The sequence below is a fragment of the Rhinolophus sinicus genome, linkage group LG07 (assembly GCF_036562045.2).
Source record: "Rhinolophus sinicus isolate RSC01 linkage group LG07, ASM3656204v1, whole genome shotgun sequence".
Lineage (NCBI taxonomy): Eukaryota > Metazoa > Chordata > Mammalia > Chiroptera > Rhinolophidae > Rhinolophus > Rhinolophus sinicus.
In genome coordinates, this window is record NC_133757.1 from 35,849,381 (window position 1) to 35,877,246 (window position 27,866).

Here is a 27,866-nt window from a genome sequence, read left to right on the forward strand (position 1 = left end):
TCCATGTTCCTAAAGACCAATGCTGCCATTGATTCTTGAAGGAGGTCAGAGCATGTCACCCTAAAATATGCCACTTTGGCATATTGACTATTTTGAACGGAAGGCACTTGAAAAACTGCATATACGGGAAAAATACTGTGACCTTTTTTCTCTTAAGAGCAAAAGCTGAAATTCCTATATGAAAGATATCCCCTTCCCTCATACCAGAAGGAAAGTAACATTCTGATCAAGAGCGAGAAGCTGAGATCAAGAGAATTCTATGTAAGCTGACCTTGCTAAAGTAATCTTAATATCCTTTACCCTCCCCACTTAGTTTAGTCACTTTCCCACAATTGCTTCTCTTTGTTCAAAATAATGTAAAAAAATGTAGGTTTCAACATTTCTTTGTGTCTTCATTTCCTTATGGGGGACACCTCGTTATGTAAAACTTGTATTAAATCAATCTGTATGCTTTCTCCTGTTATCTGACTCCGTCAGTTTCATTTTCAAATCCAGCCAGGGGTCTTAGGAGGGTCAAGAAAAACTTTTTCCTCTGTGACATTGTTATTCAAATTATATCCATTAATATAATAAAGTTTGCCCTGATTTTCCAATAACATTCCTTTTAAGCTCATAGTGGTCGGACTTAGTTTAGCTTAGAAGAACGATAAATAACGTGCAAGGAAGCTTCTAAAGAGAGAAGTGGAACGTATATTGCTTCACAAAGAAATGCACATGGGAGAGATCCTATATATGATTAAGCAAATGAGGTAAAATGTGACTGATTAGAAAATCTAACTTATACCTAAACTTTTCAAAGACTCTTTCAGATAAAATGTGAAAATATTGGAATAAAGAATAGTAACAACTTTCTTAAGGAATTTGCAACTTCATAAATTTTCAAGTAATTGCAAATAAATATAATTATTAAAATCTAGAAATCATGCTTTTATCTGCAATCATAAATAAAAAATCTAAATATTTATAATAATGCATTATATGAGATATTTAAGTTACATGTATAATTGTTTTTCAACTATTATTGACAAAATAAATTTAGAAATGGAAAAAATGTTAATGCCAGATGAAATTCCCTGAATATTTTCTACATAAAATTAGCCATCACCAATAAAATATTAGCTCTCTTCTTCCCCAACCCCCTTTTTTGGGGTAGGAGAGGGGGTTTTCCACTATGACATTTTCAAATTATATCTTTGCAATTTGTTTCACACATATTGCTGGTTATCATTCTGATTTAAGAAAAGTCCATCCAACTGGGGTCTGTGCTCATTAGATATCTTTCCTGAGACCCATGATTTTTAAAGTTAAAAAGTTAATTTTACTATAACTTTGAAAGAAAGAAAAAAACAAAAAACTTGCCCAAATGTTTAGATAGTAAATGTGCTATCAAATATAAGAATATTATTTTGTAATCAGTTTCTTCTTTAGGAAACCACTATATGTGCCCACATATATCTCCATCAGTAAAATTATATAAATGGTGAAAGTAACTGAAGAAGCTTTTGTTTGAAATCTAAATGTTTCTTTTTCTACTGCCACTCTCACTATAGACTTTTGAAAGTAAAACAAATTTACTAAAAAGGATCAGCATTTTAAAGCTGAATGAGACCTTAGTGATCATAAGAATGAAAACAAAATTGGAACCTAGAAATGCTAAATGAGGTGAATTAAAATACACATGCAAATAAGAAAAAAAAAGTGCTCTAGAGGGAACTAAAGTATTCATTTTAACCCAGAACTTCTTTTCAGTTTTTGATATGGACAAAACCAAAATTAGTAGATTGAAACTATGTCAGATATTTTAATATACTATTACTTTCCCATTTGTTCGCTTGTCTAAGAAATTTTATTTTTAAGGCCAGGCTTAAAAGGTCCTAGCTAATATTACCGACATTCATTTTTTATTTATAATGTCACATATCTCAAAGCTATGTATTATTTATTTTTTTCCTATCCTAATGGTTGACCTAAATGTTCCTTATTAATTTTACTTCGCTCTAATTACACCCCTTACTCTATCCTCCTCCTTCTGAGAATTTTCTCCTGTAGTTATTTCCTAGCCAAGTCACCCATTAACTTTCATCATAAGTCAAGTTCTTCAATTATTTTCTTCTTGAGATTTTCACTGACTTCTTCACATATATTTAGCACAGGCACACTACATTAATCAAAGACATTGCACATATAAAAATTAATCTTAGATTTTATTTTTCTTCACTGATCTAATACTAAGTGCTTTCTACTGACCTCACTATTTCCTAAAACTATTCTGTATATTTTATTTTGTACATATAACTATTTATGTAATGTTTGAAAAATGGCAAATAGCTTATTCTGGGCAGATTGTAATGACCAAATTTAAGTAATTGTCCCTATTTATGTTTCTAACTTTTAATTAAGATGATAAAACTGTCCATGTATAAATTTGATATTTTTAATCATGGTAAAATTTTCTCTGCCATCTTTCTCAAATAAGTGTGAGGAGAACATTATATGCCTTCATCTAATCTATCGCATAGACCAAAGAGGTAATTTCAAGTAAACTGGAGATATGTTACTATTTGAATTGGGTGAGTCTTGCCTACATACCTATACTTATTTTGAAATTATTTCCAGAGGGCAGAGCTTTGTTGCACCATAAACACTTGACTACAGAAGGAAAACAAGCTGTGGCATAAAAATGGTGAAAACATAGTCAAAAGAAGAGTTGTCAAAAATTGAAATGTTACAATGCTTACAAATAAGAATGATGATGGTTGTGGGTGGGATAGTTTGAAGAATAGTGTCTCGTGATTTTAAAATATTCCAGAATGAATCAACAATTTATGTATTAAAACTAAATTTTAGTTTCAGAGGAAATAAAATTTATCTTCTGTAGATTTATGCACCCACTTAAATCATTTCAATCATCAAGGATGAGTTAGGATTCTGAGTGCTGCTTACAAATAACCAGTGGAATCAATAAACTTGTTTTCCCAAGTGCTTCAAAATAGTTATTCAAAAATTCCCATCTGACACATGCCCCCCCCACCAAAAAGAAAAAAAAAAGTGACATGAAAGGAAACAGTTTCAAACATAGTAAAACTCCCAGAGGGCTGAGCTGGAGATGGGCACAATGGAATACTTCCCAGACCAAGTTAGATTCCATTTTCCCCATAAATTGGGTAAGAATGCCAATCCCACTTATCTATTCAGTCAAGTCAAAATTTGTAACATCATAACAGATTCAAAGTATAGGTTCATCAATTTAAAAAGCCCACTGGAGAAAGAGAGTACTGCTCTAAGTAATTATAAGTAGATACTCCAAGTGAAACAGATATTAATTAGATTAATTCATGAATTTGCGATTGCAATATATTGTTTTAGAGTGTAAAACTACAAGGTTCTCTTAGGCTTTTGTGTTTGTTTTTCTTTGATACTATTTTTAAAATCCTTTCCCAGGAAGAGTACTCACCCCATCTGGCCTGCCATCAGTTGCAGTGACAATCAGAATGTAGCGATCGGTGCTTTCCCTGTCCAGTGCTTTCCCTAAGGTTAGAATCCCAGTACTAGTGACAGAGAAAACAAACAAACAAATGAGACAAAAATATATTATGTCGCAGAGAGTCTTCCTACTATCTTAAACTATGTTTGATATGTTTTTCCCCTCCAGCAAACAGAGCTTGACTATGTAAGATGTTTGATTCTAGGATTCATGATGAAAGTTGAAAAAAGGCTTTTAAGGCTGCTGAGCTTCTTGGCAATAATTTTTTTAAAAATGCCAAATTGAATGAGATAACTGAGTTAATTCTCTATCCTTCAAGAAAAGAACAAAACTACTTAATTCATTCCAGGAAGAAAGATATCTGTCTTGTTTGTGATTATTTCCAAGGTAAAAGACTCCATTATAGCACTTCCATTATCCTTAGAGTCAAGGAATGGTTTCTGATAATTGATCTATATCATCATTCCCATCCATTGCCTCATATGTGTCCATTATGGAAATGCAAACATCTAAATTCCATCTTTGACAAATCCTAGTAATTACATTTTATTTTTTCTTCTTTTCTAATTTCAAAATAATTGAGGCTCATTGTGATTAGAAAATATTCGGTGGGATATTAAAACTTTTTACAGATACTATGTTTTTTTATAGTATTTATTTTTATTCTCTATAGAACAATATTTAAATACACTGTAATTGCTTTCAAAAGAGGAATCAAACTACATAGTTTCATTTTTTAACAAAACATAATTTTATGACCATTTACTCTTTCATTTTATAATTAATAAAAACAAACTGTTTTGTCCATACACCAGCAATTTTACTCTTCTTTTGAAATTTAGGTGTTTCTCAATTTAATTTATTATGTATACTAGAAGATGAACACCCTTCGGGAAAATTCTTATGCTTTTTTAATATTACTGCTCACCTAGTCACTATCACAATAAATGCTTCCAAATAGTTAAGTCTATACTCTCCAATGTAATTTGTTTTGTAACAGTTGGTCACCTATAATGGTATCTAAGATGAGTTCTACATTTATATCTTTGATATTACAATCTGACATTGTACATGACATTTTAATTACAGCCTAATAAGCATCTACAGTGGAGGGGAGACTATATTAATATAATAAAACATTAAAATATTTAATAAATATTTAAGAATAAAAAGATAATTAATTACTGATTAATAAAAGGCTTTCATTTTAATGCAAGTATTTTTATTGTTATAGTGGAATTTAAGCAACTGACATCACAAAAAGTTGAGTAGAGAGAGTCAATGCCAACGAATCAATTTCAGAGTCTTACTGAGTTTTATTTTGTTGTTGTCAGTGATATGGACTTAATACATATTTCATACATATGGCATGGCTATGAAAAACTGACTTTGCTTTGTGTACATTTTTAAATGTTTTGTCAAAATAATTGAAAACCAATTCCCAGAGTAGTTCATAACAATCAGGTTTGGATCAACTTCCCACATAACAGATGGTTCAGATAATCTCATTTTAAAATGATATTCAAAGAGAAAAGTAAGACATTTATTGAATCTGAGACTTATTCACGAGTAACTTAAGAAAAAATAAATCTGAAAATCTAGCCATAGTACAAAAAACAAATAAAGAAAAAAATTTGAGTTATTGTTTTCCATTTTTCCCCTTAGTTTAGGGTTCAATACTTTATATTCTTCCTTGTACATTGAATTAGAAAAATCACTAGAAATTTATATATTAATAGTATTTCCATTTCGAGCCATATTATGCATAAACAGCTAATTTTTCATGGTCTGGTGATTATTATGGACATAGTCTGTTGCTTGAGATAACATGTGCCTGTGGCCCAATGTAGTAGGCAGTTGGACAGGATATTTGGGAGGTAAAGACAGAAAGAAAGAATACAGAGCGTCTTTTGGTATTCACAGATGAAAGACTAGTTTATGGATGTACACAGCATCCTTTCATGAAATTTGAGAAATAACTGGCAAGGAGGAGTCTTACTACCAGCCAGATGGATATTATAGAGCAAAATACATTGGGCTAAAGTTTGGAACACAGTCAATCTTGTAAGTTCATATATTAAAAATACATAAGAATCACTTTAGATAAAACATCAATAACAGTGCTACTTAAATTTACATGATTGAAAATACATTGCACAGGAATGATATCAGTAAAAATGGTGAAGTAGGCAGTTTCAAGAGATGGTTTCTCTACAAAAAAACATTGAAAAATGAAGCAGGAAGGATCAAAATCAACTTTGAGAGAAATCTGGAGAAGAGTCAAAGGCTGACAGCAACCAAATAAATGCAGAATCAAGATAAAAGCAACTGAAAATGGTAGAAAATCCTTCTGTCATTTTTACTTGCCCATGCTTCCCCCCCTCCCCCTCGCTAGCTTGGAGTAGTCTTGAAGATGGTAGTCAATATTCCCAGTGTGACACTCTAGTCCCAGTTTCTGGAGGGAGCAGAGCTATCCTTAGTCCTAAAGAAGTGTCTTTTGCAACTAGTCAGGAGGCTTTTTAAAGGAATAATACACAGGTTTATCCATCTTTTGCCTAACTCAGAACTCACTCAAGGCAGAAAAACAGTGGGTATTCCTGGAAAACATTGTAAGGCAGGGAAAAACCTACAGCCACCTGAGGCAAAAGATTACAGTTGAGGCATGCAATAGAGCTCCAAAAGCTTGGGAGGAAAACCTGCATAGAGTTTCTTGGAAAATTAGGGCATTCAAAAATGCCCATGTATACTGGGGCATAGAATAAAATTGAGAGTCCAGAAATAAACCCATACATCTGTGGCCAACCGATTTTCAACAAAGATGCCAAGATCATTCAATAGGGAAATTATAGCCTCTTCAACAAATGGCCCTGGGACAACTGGAGATCTACAATTGCAAAAGAATGAAATTGGACTATTTATACCATATATGAAAATTAAATCAAAATGAAACAACAATCTAAATATAAGTACTAAAATTATAAAACTTTTAGATGAAAATACAAGGATACATATTAATAATCTTGGATTTGACAATGGATGTTTAAATATGACATCAAAAGAATGAGCAGCAAAAAGAAAAAATAGATATACTGGACTTTATAAAAATTACAAGTTTCGTGCATCAAAGACTATTATCAATAAAGGTGAAAAACAAACAAAAAACAAACCTACAAAACGGGAGAAGATATCTGCAAACTATATATTGAATAAGAGTCTGGTTCCCAAAATATACAAGGAACTCTTACAACTCAACAACAAAAAAGACAAATAGCCCAATTAAAAAACAGGCAAAGGACTTGAATAGATATTTCTCCAAAGAAGTTTAAAAATGGCAAACAAGCACATGAAGAGATGTTCAACACCACCTGTCATCAGGCAAATACAAATCAAAACTACAGTGAAATTCCACTTCACACCCACAAGGATGGCCACAATTAACAAAATGAAAGATTGGAAAATAATGTGTTGATGAAGTTGTGAAAGAATTGGAACCCTTGTATGTTGCTGGTGGGATTGTAAAATGTTTAGTCACTGTGGAAAACTGCTAGGCAGTTCCTCATAAAGTAAACACAGAATTACAATATGACCCAGCAATTCCAATCTGGGTATATAATCAAAAGAATTTAAAATAGATACTTAAATACATACACATATATGATGATAGTAACAGTATTCATAATAGCCAAAACATAGAAAAACAGTCTAAATGTCCATTGATTTATGAGTGGATACACAATTGTTTTATATACTTATGATGGAATATTATGCAGCTATAAAAGGGATTATGTACCGATGCATGCTTCAACATAGGTGGATGTCAAATCATTAGGTTAACTAAAAAAAGGCAGACACAAAAAGTCACAAACTGTGTCATTCCTTTTACATGAAATATCCAGAGTAGATAATTCAATAGAAATAGAACTCGCTTTTTTGGTTGCCAGAGGCTGAGAAAAGGGTAAATAGGGAGCAACTGTTTAGGGTTAGGATTAGGGTTTCCTTTTGGAATGAAGATATTTTGTAAGTAGATGGAACTGGTAATTGCACAATATTGTGTCTACCAAATGCCATCAAATTGTTAACTGCAAATGGTTAATTTTATGCTATGTGAATTTCAACTCAATTATTTTAATAATATTGAACAGGATTTTGTTACCATACTTGAAGGCTATATTCCTAAAATGCATTCTGATTGACAAAATCAAGTCCTTTTAGACAATGAGTTAGATTGCCTAACCACAAAAATGTTGTTCAAATATTGTTAAACAATGTAAATAAAAAGTAGTAGAGGGTATCTACTTCCAAAAAAACAACCTGCTATCATTTAAAACCTGCTTCTATAAGTAACCGTTTTTGAAAAGTGCATTGTTTATTAAGAAACACCGCAGCATCCACACTATGGACTGAGAGAGATGACCTCACAGGTTTCATGCTTTATACTCAATGCTCCCTTTAAACTTTTTCAGTACTTTCTACTAGTGTGATTTAACATCATTGACACTTACAAGTGTCTGAATCTTTCACAGATTTATCATGTTGCTTTTGGGCATCATGTTCCAGGTCTTAAAATGATAGAGATGTTAGAGAGTACACCTCAAAATGTGTGATTGCTTCAAGTTTGATATGGCATTCCATGTTAAACAGTAATTAACGATTAACAAACAAAGACCAGTAGAAGCAGTTAGGTATAAGTAGCATTTTAGAGGTAAAAAACGATGGTAGCAGAAACTAAGCTGGTAGAGAGAAGTAGTATATATTTTGAAAGCAGAGTTGACAAAAAAGAAAATATGTATAATCTTCCTTATATGTAATTTAATCTCCAATGTAACCATAAAGTCCGAACTGATGTGAAAAACATAATGAAGCTTTGAATTTAATGTCAAAATAAATTTAGTCACGTAGAAAGAAAAAAAAGTGCCAGTGAAGATAAAACACATTTCAAATAAAATTCTAACAAGGGGCAGAAATAACTCATTGAGGTTCTTTTGTTTAGCACTTAGCCTTTATGTTACGTCACATACTCTATGCTACAATGATGACAATCTATAAGAATTAATCAACTTATTGAAATAAATTACTTAAATATTTGGCTATTATTCTTATAAAGAATGCTTATTTACATCTTAATTAAATGTTTACTTATATGTGAATGTCTACTGGATATATATTTCTTGAATCATATGCAACTATCAACACAGACACTATAAAAATTAAAATGATGCAGAACCACAGAGATCTGGCCATGTAATACGTGATATTAAATGATTTTCATAACAAATGGTTATGATTTTTAAGGAACAAGGCCTTGTTCTTTAAAGAGTGAGTTTCTTTTTGGCTATATGACTATTCTATTCATTAAAATGTATATAATAATTCAACACATTAAAATGATTCATCACTACTAATATTTTTTAAAGAATTACGAATGTGTTTGGCATATTTTTATTTCAATGGAAAAAAGTAAAATAATGGTATTGTAATGAAGATTATTGCTAAAAGTTGCATCATAACAAAATAATATTTAAAATGAACAATGATATACATTTTTAAAAATTGCTTTAAGAAAGACAATGCAACCAATAACAAAATTTTCATGAACTGAAGTGTCTGAAAAGGCAGAACACAATTTCTTTCCTATTGTTTTCTGAAAGAGTACCTGGATTATTAAAATTCTTACATAGAAGTGGTGGTGCAAATGTGCACAAATACCCCAAAAGTTTCAAAGAGGGGAGGGACTGAAATTTCAATTTTTCCCTATTTCAAATGTGTTGAACTATATTGCTAATGATCTAGGCTAGCCTGTAAATATCAGTGAGATCAACAGTAATGAGGAGGACAAAATTAAATGACCAGAGGATAGAAAGGACTGGGCTCAGTGCACTGGACCCTAAATCAGCAATGGTCACCAAAAGATACCATGCAATTCTTGCAGGCATCTGCCCTATTCTCGTTGTCGAAGGAGAGCAATGTTTGCCACCCCAAAATATGCTTCTTTGGGTGGGATATCAATTATTTCAAGCTGTTTATTTTTAAGAAACCAATGACTCAGGAAGAAACTTTCCCTTAACTTCCTAAAAAACTTTAGATAGAGGACCTCTTCCGGAAAGGGAGCTATTACCATAGATAAAACTATGGTTTAATATGAAACTAGGTGTGATAGACAGGGAGGAACTTTTCAAAGCCCATTTGATCAAAGTCTTCCTTGTGTTTCATTATTAAAGAAGGCCCAGCAAACATTTGTTTTACTTAACATTAGCTTTTCTATCTCCACGTGAATTATCTTAGCCCCTTTGAAATCACATACCACTATCCCCCATTTTCTACTTAGCTCAAAATAGCATTTAAACCTCAACCTAATTTGCCTGCAGGCCCTGTATTATATGGACTCTATACATGTACATACAGAAATAAATTTGTTTTTTTAATCCTGTTAATCTGTCTCAGGTCAATTCAATTCTTAGGCCAGCCAGAAGAATGAAGAGAAGTAAGGGGAAATTTTCCACTCCCCCACACTGTCCTGGAAACAATTTGCATTTAAAGAGATGGCTGTCTGAAATGACCTAAACACTGTAGTATTAAGAATTGTGGTTAATTTTAACTGAAAAAAAACACACAATCAAATAAACAAATAAACAAACAAGCAAACAAACAAACGAACTGTGGTCAATTTAAACAGAGGAGGCTGCATTGACATCTTTCAGACCTTAAAGAACTTCTGCGATCCTATTAGGTGTCTGGTTTCAAAAGTAGAGCTGGAGAAGCAGTAGAGAAATGGTTGCTAGGGTAGCAGCACAAGTGGAGAATTTATTTTGTAAAATTGGTGTCATCAGATTTCACAACAAGCAGCTGTAAAAACCTTCAGCGTCAAGGGAAGAACAGATAAACACAGAAATAGAAATTCTTAACAGTGAGAGTAAGACCTGGGTTTCCTGCTTACTGGGGCAAGTGAAAGCATACCAGGTGTGTGTGTGTGTGTGTGTGTGTGTGTGTGTGTGTGTGTGTGTGTGTGAGAGAGAGAGAGAGAGAGAGAGAGAGAGAGAGAGAGAGAGAGAGAATAACAGTTTTTTTAACATATAATTCATATGTCATCAAATTCACCCATTTAAAGTGTCCTATTCAATACATTTTAGTATATTTGCAGAGCTGTTCCACCATAACCACAGTGAATTTTAGAACGTTTTCAGCACTGTATCCATTAGCAGTCACTTCCCTTTCTCGCCCACCCCCAGACTCAGACAAACACTAGTATACTTTTGGTCTGTATAGATTTGCCCATTCGGGACATTTCATACAAAGGCAATCATACCATATGTGCTCTTCTGTGAATGACTTTTTTCACTTAGCACAGTAATTTTAAGGTTCATCCATGCTGAAACATGCTTCAGTATTTCATTTTCCTTTATTGATGAATAATATTCCATTGTGTGGATATGCATGTTGTTAACCCATTCATCTGTAGATGGATATTTGAGTTGTTTCCACATTTTGATATTGTAAATAATTCCGTATGAACACTTATGTGCAACTTTTTATGTGGATGTATGTTTTCATTTCTCTTGAGTATATATGAGTGGAATTGATGAGTTATGTGGTGACTCTATGTTTAACATTCAGAAGAAATGACAGTTTTTTTCCCCAGAATGAACATTTTATATTCCCAGAAAAAATACATGAGGATTCTGATATCTCAACATCCTCACTCATACTTGATACTTCCTTTCTTTTTCATTATAGCCATTCTAAATGCATATGAAGTGGTATCTCATGATTAAATTTGCATTTCCCTAATGACTAATGATTATGAGCATATTTCTATATGTTTATTGGCCATTTGTATATCTTCATTGGAGAAATGTGTATTCAAATTCTTGTCTATTTTTATTTTGATTATTTTTGTTTATTTTTGAGTTCTGATAGGTTTTTTTTGTGTGTGTTTTTTTTTTTTTTTACATATTCTTGATATACCCGTATATCCCTTATGAAACGCATTATTTGAAAATACCAGGGTTATTTTCAAAATGTATACAAGTGGACACTTTGGTCAATGTTGCTCAAGGAGTAGTTCGCTGTAATCTGAAGTGTCTGGACGCTGATGGTAACTACTTTGAGCACCTCTTGTAATTGCAGAGGTCAAACGTGACTTGTATTCGTCTTTTGTTATTGTTATATATTGAGTATTTACAATTTTAATTGTTTTTCCCTTTCTTAAAATGTGTATACATTTTTTGGCACCCTCTGTATTTTCTCTCAGTCTGTGGGTTGTCCTTCACTTTCTTGATGGTGTCCTTTGAAGCATTTTTTTCCCAAGTTTTGATGAAATTCAACTTATCAGTCTTCTAATTAATCACTTTTGCTTTTTACATCATATCTTTGAAAGCATCCTCTAATCCAAACCAAAAATATTTACTTTTGTATTTTATTCTAAGAGTTATACTATATTTAGGTCTATCCACTTTGAGTTAATTTTTGCAAATAGTATGAGATAAAGATTCAACTTCATTCTTTTGCTGCTGTCCCAGCTTCATTTGTTGAAAAGATTATTGTTTCCTGATTGGATTGTCTTGGCTCTCATTTTCGGAAATCAATTGGCCATAAATGTTAGGAGTTATTTCTGAACTCTTAAGTTTATCATAGTGAACTATCCGTCTCTGCTTATATGAGTATCACACAGTCTTGATTCCTATTAAACTGTCTCTTTTTAAAACTTTCCTTTCTTTAATGATTGTGAATTATAGCTAATTTATGATTTGTATTTATCTATGGGGGGAAATTCAAAGTAGTTAAGTCTTTCCATTTTTTAAACAGAAGTTTATTCATCTGTGAAATCTAAAAAATTGTGAAATCCTGTTTTTAGGCATAGTAACTCATGGTTGTAACAACTGATTTGATGTGAAATTGCAGCTGTTCCCTCACAAGGCCAAGTGACCACACAAGGTTCCCTTGATTTGGCATCATGTACCACATGTTTCTGAGACTGAAGCAGAGCCTAGATCATTCACCTTTTTTTTTTTTTTTTTTTCCATCTCATAATCACGGGCTATGTTCAGGTTTCCATTCTTTCAGGGAGAAAAACCACTCATGGACACACAGAAAACATCAGAGAGGTAGCAAGTACAACGCTTTAACGACCAGCCACATGTGACAGCAGAACAGTTATTTGCTATTGCAGAAGGAAGCAAATGATCTCGCTGCAAACATCAATTCCTTCTTACTGCCTGCTTCCAGTTTTCTCTATAGTTATGATTAATATTATCTCTAAGATGTTCAGAGAGGTGAGGAGAATGACACTTAAATAGAGAACAAAGAGGCTCAGCATGGACATGCAATATTGTTGTGTTAACTTTTTTAGAATATGCCTATATTACCCAAAAATTGAATGATGGACTTTGGTGGTACTTTAAATGTTTTTTAATTACACTTTGTCTTACAAAATTCCCTTTGAGTGAATGATTTAGTGCCAAGTTACTCTTTGTTATTATGAGTAGCTGACAATTTTAAAGGGATCTAATTAATCCCAGGTTATACCTGCAAATGAAATGTTTCCACCTCAGTGGATTTTACCTAGTAAAAATGTTAAAAATAAATAAATAGTCACGTGGGTAAAATTTCTGGATTCAGAATTATCTGTCCCCCTTTTCTCATTAACATTCACTAGAAAAAAAAAAATTAAAATAAAAGTACAAACAGCTGAAAGCCTCTGGTTAGAAGTCTGTTCTCTTGCTACCAGTACATTGTTTAACGTTTAAAACGAAAAAGAAAATCAGCAATCATTTTTAACTTACGTTTCTGAAAGATTAAAAACTCGCTGAGGATCTCCTTTCTCAATGGCATATGTTATTGGGTCTCCCTCTCGATCAGTTGCCTTCAAGAGAGAAAACATAATTCACTTAACAAGTAATTGATATGGCTCCAATTCAGTACATTGTGGAATATGGAAACTTAAAAAAAAAAGAAAAAAAAAGCACAGAATATCCGTAATACTCTTGTAGCATTAAGGTTAAAAGTGAGCTAATAGCACAATGTAATACAAAGATTATCATATCTGATCCTCCAATTTTTTTGGCATTTTATGTCAGTAGTAACAATGAACAAAAATAATGTCTTCTGAACATAATCTTACCTGATGGAGAAATACAATAATGACTTTCTTAAGGTTTATGCATCTAATTTTGCATGAGTCTGGGTCTCTGTTATTTAAACAAGTGTGTTAGACTCTACATAAATATTTACAGCATATATATTTTTCTTTTTCTGCTGTATTGTGAATATACCAAGTCAGGGAAGCATTATGGTTAAGAATCCTGAATTTGGATCTAGAGAGCCTGAATTTAAATCCAGGCTCCACTTATTAATCGTGTAATTATTTCTCCATGTCTTCACTTATAGAATGAAGTCTATAACAATACAAAAGTTACTAGATAATGGGAGGTTTGTTAACATAATCTATGTTGAGGCAGAAAGACTAACATCTGGTACATTGTAAGTTTCCAATTAATATTACACATTTCCCCCCCTCCTTCACTCAAGTCAGAGAAGATAAAACCTGTAGGTTCTTACTTTGAGTTTTGTGGGTTTTTTTTACCCAAAATAAAGACACACACACTCTATTTTGTGGCACTGGATGCTTGAATTTTACCTTGTAAAGCTTCTAATAATTCCCTTTTCCAATGAGCCCTTAAATCTAATTATGGAAGATACAGGTGAAGAAAGAAATGTGGCTGATATAAAAGAGATGTGAGAGGGATCTCTCTAAGTATGATCTAGGGAGAGAGGAAATGTCTGAGAAATGGCTAGAGGAATTTTACTTATAGGTTACTGGCCTGGCAAAGATAGCAACCTCTCTGACTAAAAGGTACTGACCTTGAGTTGGTATAGGGGTAGTTGTGTCTGGTCCTTTTAATAACAATAACTGTCCTGGCAATAAGAGCCTGAGTGTGAAATTCCACGTCCACACCAGCAGGGAGGCAGTTTTTCCTGATAGATGAGATGGCTTTCACATGCATTACACAACCCCGATCATAGACTGAGTTCTAGCAGCTACCACAATTGGTGGATGGCCAGAAGCCTCTCTTGGACAACATAAACCCCAGAGTTCAGGGATAACTGAATAATAGCAGATCATATTTACAAAGTGCCATGTTCTGTGGGAGAAGCTTTGCAGGATTATTTAATCTGTGCCTCACAAACGTGTCTTTTCCAGGAAACACTTCCTTCATGTGGATTGCATAATACCATATCCATCTGCTTTTAATTCTACCTTATCAGCTACTTCTCATTTTCCTTTGCTGATTGATCCTCATCTATAAAACATATTTACACTGAATCATCCCCAGAGTTTTGTCCTTGGACTTCACTTACTTAGTCACTACATCCAATTGTAGAATTTCAAATACTATTTATATACTGAAGACTCACATACTAATATTTCTCACCAAGCCCTTTTTCTGAATTTCAGACATATTCTGTTGCTTACTTGAATCACAAATTAGATGACTTATAAGCTTCCTCAATTTAAAATGTTAAAACTCCCAAATCCTGATCTCTTTCTCACCCCTCCCCTCATCAAGAAACAATAACCTGCTGCTTTCAACATCTTGATTATCTCAGTAAATAGCAGCAGCTGCATCTTCCTACTTGCCCAGACCTCATATCTTGACCTTAGCTGATCATTCTTACTCCCAACTGTAACCCATCAGCAAATCTCATTGGATATCTTTAAAATATTTGCTGTATCTGAAGTCCTTCCCTACTACCATCTTCCTCATGGATTATGGCAAAAGACATCTAACTAGTGGCCTTGCTTTCTCCCTTGTACCCTCACTGCAGTCAATTTCTGATTAAGAAGACAAAATAACTGTTTCTTCCAAGCCAGGGTTTCATTTCTTTGGGTAAGACTATTGCATTTTACACACACACACACACACACACACACACACACACACACACACCACAAATGGAATTAAATAGTAAAATACAATGAAATAATAAACTACCAATGGTAATATCTTTGAAACATTCCATTTAAATCTAAATCTAACATTTTAATTTTGTTAAGTTAATTATAATGAAAGTCTAAGAGAAGAGAGTAAGAAATAGCACTTTTTAAAACATTGCACTCAATGGGATTAATAGTAGATGTTTTTTTTTTTTTTTTTACTTGCCAGAAAAGTATTAGTAAAGGAGATAGAATGGAATTCAGATAACGATACTCAGTTAAATTTTGAAGAAACACATAAGTATGCTGTAAGGAGACAGTATTTTATCAGTAAAAAGCTCACATTAAACTATTTTTGTTGTTTTCTGCTTTCAATTATTGTAACCTGTCATAATTTTACAGATATTATCATTTCTTTTTGTTTGTTCTTTGCTATGTGTTTGTTGTTGTTGTTGTTTAGTGAGAGACAATTTGTCCTTTGTTTTCATAAATGCCAGAAAAAAATAGATTCTGAAGCTATCTTGCTTTGTATAAATAATTTTAAGTCTACATTAATATTGAACCTTTCTTGTAATGTATCAGACCTACTCTAATATTTAATATTATTTTTGTGTGGATTAGGTCACTGTGAATTTTGTTATGCTACTACAATAATAACACAGAGGAATTCATAGAGGACTCTCATTTATTTATTTTTTTTTGCCAAATTAATTACTTTCAATGCCTGAAGCATCTTGAAATATTTTTCCTGTTTTATTTGACTATTAAAATACTTCAGGCTTTTAAGCATTGTGAGAGAAAATAATTTGACTACTTCATTCTTATGTGAGGTTATGCCCATATTGGAAATGTTGAAGACCCAAGATATCCTTATTTGATTGTTTAATTCTTTTTATCCTCTTAGCCAATTCTTTGTTTTTGTTTCAGAATCTGTGGCAAATGGTATAGTAATTAGAGAGGATTATAATTTCTCAGTCAAATAAAAAGAGGGAATGGTGCTATCTGGATCAGAGTTCTTAAATCTATTTATTACAAGTGTTAACTCAAGTAGAAATACCATGTATCTCTATTTGCAATATCTAAAGGGAGAATTAACACATTAAAAAAAAACAGAGACATCAGCAGAAGCAATGATTCCTGGAGTAGTAAGATTTGATCATGTGCATATATGTGCCCTAATATATGTTTCTAAAAGCATTTATATATATATATATATATATATATCTCCAGCATTCTCTAAATGATGAGAAGTTTATGTATGATATCAAAGAGTGCATCTTTAAGTTAAAATTTATTGATGCCTTACTACATGTCAGAAACTGTATTTGCATGTCTTTTCTTATTTAAGCCTCATAATAACCTGAGAGGAAAAAGAGAAATGCAAAATAATTCAGTTATATTACTTTTTCTGACATGATTCTAATTAGAGGTCTTTAAAATATACTTAATTGGAAGATACATTTTTTTTTTAATCTGGAGACAATAGTAATTGTTTTGTCTTTAAAAAGCAGAGTGTAATTTGTTGTTGTTTTTTAGTATTTTTCATCACGTGGCACATAAGATTACTACTCATCCTTAGTACAAAAATATTTCTTTCTTTTTTTTGTTTTTGTCAAGTCAAATCTGAGTCCTTTATTCTACATCTGAGAGAAGTATGATAGCATTCATTTTCCCTGGGCTTACCATAGATCTAACTAGGTACTCTCTGGAACCAGCCACCTGTGTTCCAGCCCTGGCTCTATCATCTATTCCCAGGCAAGATACCTAACTCTAAAAGGAAAATAATAATAATAATAATAATAATAATAATAATAGTAGTAGTAGTAGTAGTAGTAGTAATAGTAGTATAGTATTCGCTGATTAACACAACAAATATTTATTGAATATCTGCACTGTGCTAAGCACTGGGACTTCAAAAGAGAACACCACAGAGGGGAAAAATCTTCCTTTGTGCAATTTGCATTATAGTAAGGAGAATCTGATAAAAAAAATTGCAATACATAATTTTCAGATCCAAATAAGTGCTCCTAAAAAATAAAATAATTTAGGAGGGACACATAGGGAGCACAGGGTAAAAGGGTTTGTTTATATATAGGTTGTCAGGAAAGCTATCAGGAAAATGTGCAAATTTGGCAAACGCTTTTAAAAGGTGACACAGCAAGTCACCTGGGAAAGGGGATTCCAGGCAGAAGGTACAGCAAGTGAAAAGGCCATGAGTTGGAAAAGCAACTAGTGAGTTGAGGAATAGTAATAGACGGAAGACTAGCTCCTATTTTATTTGGCCTCAGGTAAACAACCTGAGGTTAAATATGAGGTGTGATCAAACAATATGGTGAATGTTTAAATAGAAAAATATGTATTATGGTAAAAGACACATTGTCATTAATCCCCTTCAAAATATTTCCCCTCATTTCATACATACTTATTCCATCATTTTTGCCACTTTCTGAAGCAGTTCTTGAAGTCCTCTTTCATGAGTGTCTTTATTTGCTGTGTTGCGGCTGCCTCGATGTCCTGAATCATTTTGACATTGAGGAAGAGCCAGAAGTTGCACAGTGCCAGATCCGGTGAATAAGGTGGATGAGGACACACCGCAATGGTTTTGACAGAAATTGCCATATACCAGAAGCGATGTGTGACACAAAACATTGTCATGATGGAGGATGATTTACGGCACACTTTAAAACAATCTCTCAATCGTAGCTCACACCCAGCTGACTTGCACTGAACAAGTTGAAAATTGTCACACACTGTTACTAAAGTTCAAGGTGCTGCTTCCTGTATTGAAGATCCCTGCCTTTCTGTTGGATGGCACTCGGCGGCAGCATTCACCATATTTTGTGATCACAATGGAAAGTCTCCATGTGACACATCACTTCTGGTATGGCAATTTCTGTCAAATAAAATATTATGGGTGTGTCCTTATCCACCTTATTCACCGGATCTGGCACCGTGTGACTTCTGGCTCTTCCCCAAAGTCAAACTGACCATGAAAGGTAAATGTTTTGTGTCGATTCAGAACATTGAGGCAGTCATGACAGAGCAACTAAAGACAATCACAAAAGAAGACTTCAGAACTGCTTCAGAAAGTGGCAAGAAGGGTAGGATAAGTGTTTTCAAAGCAAGAGGGGGTATTTTGAGGTATATATATATTTACACATTCACCGTATACTTCAGGTTAAATGATTGAGTAAAGCTCACTTTGGAAAACTATTGCATAATGGAATTTAGTCACTTGTTTGCTGATACAAGTTTAACAACATGATAGATGAGACTAAAGCTAGTCTCTCCTTTAATTTTTGCATGCAGGACAAAAAATATCCTTGAAGATCCTTTTTTAGTTTGCTCCACCAGATTAATCACTGCATCAAAATTGAAGCCACTGTTTTTTTCAGAAGCACCAATAGTGACACAAAAATATTAATCAATGTACTTAGGCACAAGAAAATAGAAATGTTGAAAAAAGAAACAAATGTTCTCTAAACTAATATTTTGTTCATGTTAAAGATGAACACAACTGTCAAATACTATCTGGTAGAGTACACTTGTGCACACAGAATGATTCTATACATTTCACAGGATATTAAGACAAAGTACCTGCCCTTAGGGATTCTAAAGTATATAAAAATCAATGGATTTAGATGATCTTCTCTTGTCTGACTTAGGCAAACAAGTTCTGGTTTATGTTATTAAACTACTGAAAGCAAGAACTGAAAATTTCAGTTTAGTATGTCAGTGTTTCTAAAAATGTTTGTGTGTACTCTTGGTGTTAAACTGCTTGTCCTTTAATAAAATATTCATATTTATGAATATATTTCAATATAAATTAATGCATACTTACAATGTCAAGGAGTGTTTTGTCATTTATGATTCTGATATAAGGTTTTCTTTTTGAAATAAGTTTATGTAAAAATGTCAGTTTATTCAATTTTCTAAAATACATAAAAATATCATGATAAATAATATACAAACACAGAGGGTTCCAAACAAAATGTATACACATTTTAAGAAAGGAAAACTGTGTTAAATTTGTAATACTCAATATATTCTGATAACAAAAGAGGAATACAAGTCACGTTTGAATTCTGTAACTACAAGAGGTGGTCAAAGTGGTTACCATCAGTGTCCAGACATTTCTGATTACAGGAAACTACTGCTTGAGCAATGTTAACCAAAGTGTCAACTTGTATATGTTTTTTTTGGTACCCCCGGTATAGCTGAAACTTGGAAATGCAGCTAATGTAGAATGACTTTTAATCTTGTCCATCTATTATACTTCATTTCACTACTTTTTTTGCTCTCCGTCTTTCTTATACAATTACTTAACACTTCCTCTTCAGGTCTCCTTCTCATCTCACCCCATCTTTATTCTCAGCTGGTGATCCTGATTACTATTTCACTTAAAAATTGAAGCAATTTTCCAAAAGCTCCTGAGATTTCATATATATACCATACATTCTATCTTTTCTCCTATTACTGATAAGATACTGTATAAACTCCTATTTAGGACAAAATTTTGGGAAATAATTTTGCATTCTGTTTTTTCTAATTGTTCTCGTTCTCTCTTAAAACCACTTCAATCATATTTTAAACCTTCCCACAATTATTGCACTGAAACTGCTCTTTTCAATACCATCAATAAATTCTATTTTAGTAAAATCACTGATTGGATCACAACTCTTGGTTTTGTTTGTTTGTTTCTTTTTCTTTTTTTCCTTTGGACATTTTTAACTTGACTTGTCAGCAACACTAGACATAATTGATCTCTCCCTTTTTCTTGATACACTTTTTTTCCCTTAGCTTTCAGAACATACATTTCCCTGGGTTTCCATTACTGTTCGTCCTCATCTCCTCAGGATCTTAAAAGCAGTCTTTGATTGTCTTCTACACTAACTCCCTTAAGAACCTCACCAATATCAAAGTTTTAACAGTACTTAAGTGTTCAAGATTTCAAATGTATATTTTCAGTCTATACTTCTTCCCCAATTAATACCCAACTATCTAAGCAACACTTTAGTTTGATGTCAGAAGACATTTCAAATTTAATAGGTATAAAATTGTTTCACTCTTCCTCCAACATTCTTTTCATTCTGGTTAATGAAATGCAATATTTCTAGTTGCTCAGGATATATCTTAGTAGACATTCTTGACTTCTATCTTCTCTCCCTATCCAATAATCAAAAAACTCCTATAGTTTCCACCTACAAAATATAACGGGATTGAAACCACTTCTCACCATTTCCAGAAATATCATTCCAGACAGACCTAATCTTGACTACTAAAATAACACCTTAACTAATTTCATTTATTTCTTACATGCATACCCAACAAACTATTTTCAATAGAGTATCCATAATGATCCTTTAATTGTTTTTAAAGTTTATTCATGTCACCGCTCTACTCAAATTCCTCCAATTATTAGTCCCTAATTTCACTCAGAGAAGTTATCTCAACACCTCCTTACTGGATTAGTTCATGTCTATGATTTTCCTCCTCTCTTACTTTACTCCAGTCACACTAGTATCTTTGCTTTACCTCAAACACAGTAGGTAGCCCTGAACTTCAGGGCTTTTATACTTGTACCTGAAAGACTCTTCCCCAGATACTCACAAGACTCATACCTTGACTTTCTTCATATTTTTGCTGATGTCACCTCAGTGAAATCATCACTGATCAAATGGTTATCTCCCATGTACTCCCTCTTCATTTTCCCTCTTGTATTTTTTTCGAAATAGCATCTGCCACCTAAAATTGTGTGTAGCTCACTTATATGTTGTATTAGTTTTCTGCTTCTCCTACTAGAATGTAAACTCTACGAAGGCAGATCTGTTATCTATTTTGTTATTGATATGCCTTAGTGCTTACATTTTGGGCCTGCATTTGCACTTCTTATGACTGAAGGAAGTTCAACAAAATAATAGTAAGCATAAAAAAGGGCATAGAAACCATAAAAAAAGAACCAGTCAGAAATAAAGAATACAAGTACTGAAATAAAAAATACACTAGAAGGAATCAACATCAGATTAGATGAAGCAGAGGATTGACAGCAATTTGGAAGACAAAGTAGCAAAAAGCACCAAATCAAAATGAGAAAAAATTTTAAAAAAGATAAAAAATATAGATTAAAGTACTTCTCAGACGACATATACCATAACACCATTTGCATCACAAGAATACCAGTAAAAGAAAAGAGACAGCATGGGATGAATTCAAGAACCTATTTGAAGAAATAATGACTGAATACTTCCCTAACATGGTGAATGAAATAGACATACAAGTATAGGAAGTGCAGAGTGTCCAAAACAGGATGAACCCAAAGAGGCCCACACCAAGATGCATCATAATTAAAAGTGTAATTATGGACGGAGAGTAACCTAAAATTGTAATTATGGAAGGAGAGAATCCTAAAAACAGCATGAGATACATATTAGTTACTTACAAAGGAGCTCCTAAAACACAGTCAGATGATTTCTCAACGGAAACTTTGCAGGCCAGAGGGAGTGGCACAAAATATTCAAAGTGATGTAAAGCAAAGACTTACAACCAAAACTGTACCCAGAAATACAATTATTTAAAAATGAAACAATAACAAGCTTCCTAGACAAATGTAAAGGAATTCATCACCACCAAGCCAGTATTATAAGAACTGTTAATTGTAAGCGGGCATTTTCCCGCCAAATCGCGTTGTAACGCGGGGCTTTTTTGACATTTTCTCGTCAAAATTAGACTTTCCGTAAAATATTCATATCTTTCGATCTATTTGATATTTTTCTATGAAACTTTCAGTGTTTTCGTTTAAAAAGAGGTCTCTATTTATTTACTTTGCAAAATTTTTGCCGGTTCCAACTAGAGGCGATATGACGAGTTTACTCGTTTCCCGCAAAAAATGTGTTAAAGGGACTTCTTCAAGAAGAAGGGAAAAAGCAACAACAACATAAGTATGAATAATAAAGTGTCCCCACGTATCTATCAACAATCACTTTAAATGTAAATGGATTAAATGATCCAATAAAAAGTCATAGGGGGAGCTGAATGGATAAGAAAACAAGACCCATACATATGCTCTATATAGGAGACCCACTAGGAGACCCACTTCTGACTTCTGATCTAAAGAAACACAGGCTAAAAGTAAAGGGGCGGAAAAAGATACTGCATGCAAATGAAAAAAAAAAAAAAAAAAAAAAGCTGGGGAGCAATATCAGACAAAGAGACTTTAAAACAAATCTTATAATAAGAGACAAAAAGGACATTACATAATGATACAGGCATTAATCCAACAATAGATCTAACTCTAGTAAACACTAATGTAGCTAAAATTAGAGCACCTAAGTATATAAAGCAAATATTGACAGATATAAAAGGAGAGCTCAACAATAATACAGTAAGAGTAGGGGACCTTAACACCCCATTGACACCATTTCTCAAACATTATATTTTCTTAATCTGGAGCTTAAAACAAGATTTTTTTTTTAATATTTTGTGTGAGTGAGGAAGGTGTATGAGTGGAGAAATCACAGAAATGAAGAGTTTTATTCCTTTATGTTCTTTTAAAAACTGTTGTGGGATTTAGTGAGACCATGTATAACGATATGTATTCAAAACTGTAACAAGAGACGTTTCACTCTTCAGTTTTCTTAATTATTCTAATGCAATATTCTTTGTTTACTTTTAAAATCTAAAATAAATTGTTTTTTTAGCTCTAAATCAACCAATTCCTGGTAGTTAAGTGTAGACTCACCATAATCAACATCAATTGGGTTGCCTGTTGTTTTCACTAGACAACAAATGCCTATTTAGCTGTTTGTTGAGTATACTTCAGTAACACTGTTTCTATTTCTTTCTATTTATCAAAATGTCAGGGAAATAATGGCATTTGCATACTTAATCTTTAAACAATAGCTGCCAGTATGAAAAGCAGAAAACAACTTCAAAGCATGCACTAAATGCTGAGGTTTATTTAAAAACAGCACAGAGAATCATTTATTGCCAAGTTACTAAAGGTAATAATGGTTAATGCTATTAAAATATCAGTAGTTATCAAATAATTGTCAAAAAAAGTATTCCACATTCAAAGACAGATTTCAAATTACTCCTTCTTTATTTAAAGTTTAGGAGGAGCAGAATGGTTTAATTCTGGACAATTAATAAGAAAAAAGAAAAATAAGAAACAGCAAAAACTCTTTATCAAGCAAGTTTAGAAATTATAAACTTTTCTTTGGATCATACAACAGTATTCTGGCATGAAGTAAATGAAATACTTCATTTTCTACTATAGTTATAAATTTTTGTTTCAAGATCTTTTATAACAAGGAGTTTGATAAAAGTAGGTCTCCAGCATTTCCACAAATTTGATTAAAATAAACTGAGAAATATCAGTTGACTACCACCTAGAAAACTAGAAAGAATCTGCCAGGGCTTTAAGAAGAGACATGATTGAAATAAGATGAGTAAAGATTTGATACAACAATAAATAGGGAATAAAGGTCATTTTGAATTATCTCTTGCCCAGATCTCCTAAATACAGCTTTATTACTAATACAAGCCCAAGTGGCTGTGCATAAAATCCCACTAAATATAAAGATCTTATATTCTACCTTATTGTACCTGGACGATATTCCTCTAAGCCAGGGTTTCTCAGTTTCAGCAAACATAAAATCTTGGGAAGGGTAATTTTGCAGTACTCTATTTCTTCCCCAACCCCACATAGCAGTTTAGAAAAGCATAGCAATGAATCATTTGTAAAGGCTTGCAATTATTAGAACAGCAAATACACACACACACACACACACACACACACACACACACACACACGGTGCCAAAAAATGTATATACATTTTAAGAAAGGAAAAAACTATTAAAATTGTAATACTCAATATATAGCAATAACAAAAGATGAATACAAGTCACATTTGACTTCTGCAATTACAAGAGGTGCTCAAAGTGGTTACCATCAGCATCCAGACACTTCTGATTATGGCCAACTACTGCTTGAGAAATGTTGACCAAAGTGTTCACTTGCGTACATTTTTTTTGGCGCTCCTGGTATATACTAAATACTAAAATGAATCTTATTGAAATGTGTCCTTCCATTTCTAAATACCCTGTTTCCCTGAAAATAAGACCTAGCTGGACAATCAGCTCTAATGTGTCTTTTGGAACAAAAATTAATATAATAACTGGTTTTATTTTACTATACTATAAGAATGTGTTTTACATAATATAAGACTGGGTCTTATATTAATTTTTGTTCAAAAGAGACATTAGGGCTGATTGTCTGGCTAGGTCTTATTTTCGGGGAAACATGCAAAAACTTTTTTAAGAAGTGTTTTTAAAATATGTTGGAATATCTTGGGGCTATTTATGACATTTCATCACTTGAGTGTCTATTCTTTTAAAAAAACTCTCTATCCATTCCTTCCCTTTTACCTCATCTTGAGGCTGCATGACCCCATGTCCTCATTTCAGATTTAATCAAGAATGAGAGGGCTTTATCATCTCTATGTCCTAATTACAGAGGCTGTATGACAGCAAATTCTGTACAGAGCTAATCAGTAGGAAGAGGGGGGAAATGCCAGAGACTGATGACACTCTTTGAAACTCCAGTTCTAGCCTTTTTTGACATTCAACAGATCTTTATTGATTACATGTTATAATCCAGGTATTGTTCTTGTTACAGAGGATACAACAGTGAATAAAACACAGAGGCTGTCACTGTGGACCTAATATAACATTTGGCATAGTAATGAGTAAGAAAACACACAGTAAATTAATAAGCAAGAGTGCACGGAGGGTGAAACCAAACAGGGTAAAGTAAATATGGAACACAGTGAGACACTGTATTTATTTATTTTTCCTTCCTTCCTTCCTTCCTTCCTTCCTTCCTTCCTTCCTTCCTTCCTTCCTTCCTTCCTTCCTTCCTTCCTTCTGTTTTTTCCTTCCTTCCTTCCATAAGGTGGTGATGTAAGGACATTTTTCTAAGGGGAAAAGCAAGCAGAAAGCTACTGGAAGGGAAGATGTAGGTCATGTGATCATTGAGAAAGGAACATTTCAGGTAGAAGAAATAGCAAGTGAAATGACCCTAGACAGGAATTGCTCAGTGAGCAAAGAGAGTGTCCAATGCACTGGAACAGAAACACTGAGAGGATGAAAAGTATGAGATGTGGTCAGGTGGGTATCAGAGGGACCTCTCCTTTTTTTCTGAGTGCTTTGGGAATACATTGGAGGATTTTCACAAAGAAGTGAAGTTATCTGACGTAGTTTTTAAAATGATTACTCTGTTGTGTGAGTAATAGACTGTGGAGGGGGGAGAGTAAAATCCAGTAGAAATCCATTGCAATAATCTAGGCAGAAGTTGATGGTGGGTAGGATCAGTGGGAGTTGTGAGAAATGGTAAAATTCTGGAGATGTTTTGGGACCAACTAGATTTGTGGATTGATTGGAAAAGAGAAGGGGCTATCAATAAAGAGAAAGTTCAGAGCTTGAAGCTTCTTGGGCTGGGAATTGGAATAATTCAGGTCATAATGTACTGAATATGGAAAAATAAAGAAGGACCAGTATTTTGTTTATTTTGTTTGTTTGTTTTCTTTGGGGGGAGTGTGGAAGAAAGTAAGGACCAGGGTTTTGAGTATGGGATACATTAATTTTTGGATGCTGTTATAATATTATGATATGCCTCCCAAATCCCCCTTCACAGAACAAATAAATTATTCCCCTATATGTTGGAAATGTTACCTGTTGAGAGGCTTTAGCTTTCTGTCCTATAGCCTCATCTAAAGAGAGCTACCTTGCCAAGTTCAAACTGCTTTCTGAGGCAATAGTCATCAGACTTACCAATACAGGTATATAAATGGCCTACGTTCTTCTACCAACCTTCCCATTCTAAAGGGCTAACTCAGCCCTAGACCTTTCCAGGAGGTCAACTGAAGCCTTTATTGGGAATGCACTGAAGCTCAATTTCTCCCTAAACCTAATGCTGCTTCCTTCTTCTCCTTTCCACAAAAGTTGATTCCAAAAACACTTCCTAATAAACATCCTGCCACTGAATTTTTATTCCAAAGTTGCTTTTCTGGAACTCAGCATAATACAGATGATTACTTAATATCCAAAAAGTAAATATTGATCTGACAGTTGGACATGGGGCTAGAGTTTTAGGGCAGTGAGCTAAACTGAAGATACTAATTAGAAGTTGTGAGCATATAAAAATTTGAACCCATTAAACCACATGAAATAATCTTAGGAGCGAATGCAAATAGGAAAATAAGATTAGAAGCTTAAGCCTTTGGACATTTCTACTTTTAAGAGTCAGGGGAATGAAGAAGGACCATCAAAATAGACTGAGATAGAACAGCCAGAGAGGATAGGAAAAAAAAGAAAAATCCCAGGAGAATGTGGTATTCTGGAAGTCAACTAAATGAGTTTTTAATTAAGGAAGGAATTATCAATTCTATCACATCTTACTGACAGACAGTAAAATCAGGAATGGACTTGGAATGGGCACTGGGATCACAAAAAGAGCCATATCCATAGATTGATGTGACTGAAATGCTGGTAATGAGGTCAAGAGAGAATGGGAGGCAAAATGACCAAGACTTTTTCGAGGAAAGTATGGACAACATTTATCTGAGTAGTTTCCACAATGAAGAGAGTCACAGAAATGGGTAAGTAGCTAGAGTGGTTTATGGAATCAAGGGCAAGTTTTGTTGTTGTGGCTTTGTATTTTAATTGAGAGACATCACAACTGATTTTCATGCTGATGGCAATGAACAGATAGAACAAGAAAGTTCATGATGCAGAACGGTAAAATGGAGATTCTGGAGCAATGTGTGTGAGCAGTCCAGAGTTGACAGGATCCAGTAGTGTGCCATCAGGATTGGTGCAAAGGACCCAAGCTTAAACGTTGCACTGGGCCTTGCAAAGTATGCAGCAGTCCTGAGTGCTACTCAGTGTGGTACATGAAGCAGTGTCATTCTGCAAAGTGCTTATCATCAATCTCATGATGATATAAGAAATTTAGAGTAAATTTCTCTAGAGTAAAATTGAATAGTTTAGAAAATTTTAAGGTATTTCGACAGGGTGATGTTATATCTGTTGAATCTAATAGTAAAAAAAAAAAAGGTGGGGGCTTGTATTCTTTGTTATTTATATTTCATTTTTCCAGTAATTCCTTTAAGTGCATGCTGCGTTACAAAGACTTGAAAAGCACTGATCTACTATGCAAGTGGAGGGAATGGTTTACATAGGAACAAGGGATGTTAACTTTTAATCACAGAATTAAAAACAAAACATGAATACAGGAGTAAAGAGGTTGGTAGATGAGGGGATGGAAGGCTATAAAAGTTTTCATCCAAGTGTTTGATGAAAATATGCAACGGGAGAGGTGCCATAATAAAGCTATTGTCTTGCCAGTTAATTTCTGCCTCTAGGATAAACACAACCACAAATCATTATCTG

General features: G+C 33.4%; 1 protein-coding gene across 1 annotated transcript in view; it reads right to left on the reverse strand.

The window, feature by feature from the left end:
• PCDH15 (protocadherin related 15) overlaps window positions 1-27,866 on the reverse strand; it is a 1,312,736-nt gene that overhangs the window by 197,248 nt on the left and 1,087,622 nt on the right. The window contains exons 19-20 of the mRNA XM_074339439.1: window positions 13,264-13,343; window positions 3,455-3,548 (exon numbers count right to left, since the gene is read on the reverse strand). Of these exons, the coding sequence (XP_074195540.1) occupies window positions 3,455-3,548; window positions 13,264-13,343 (174 nt within the window). The remainder of the gene's footprint in view (window positions 1-3,454; window positions 3,549-13,263; window positions 13,344-27,866) is intronic.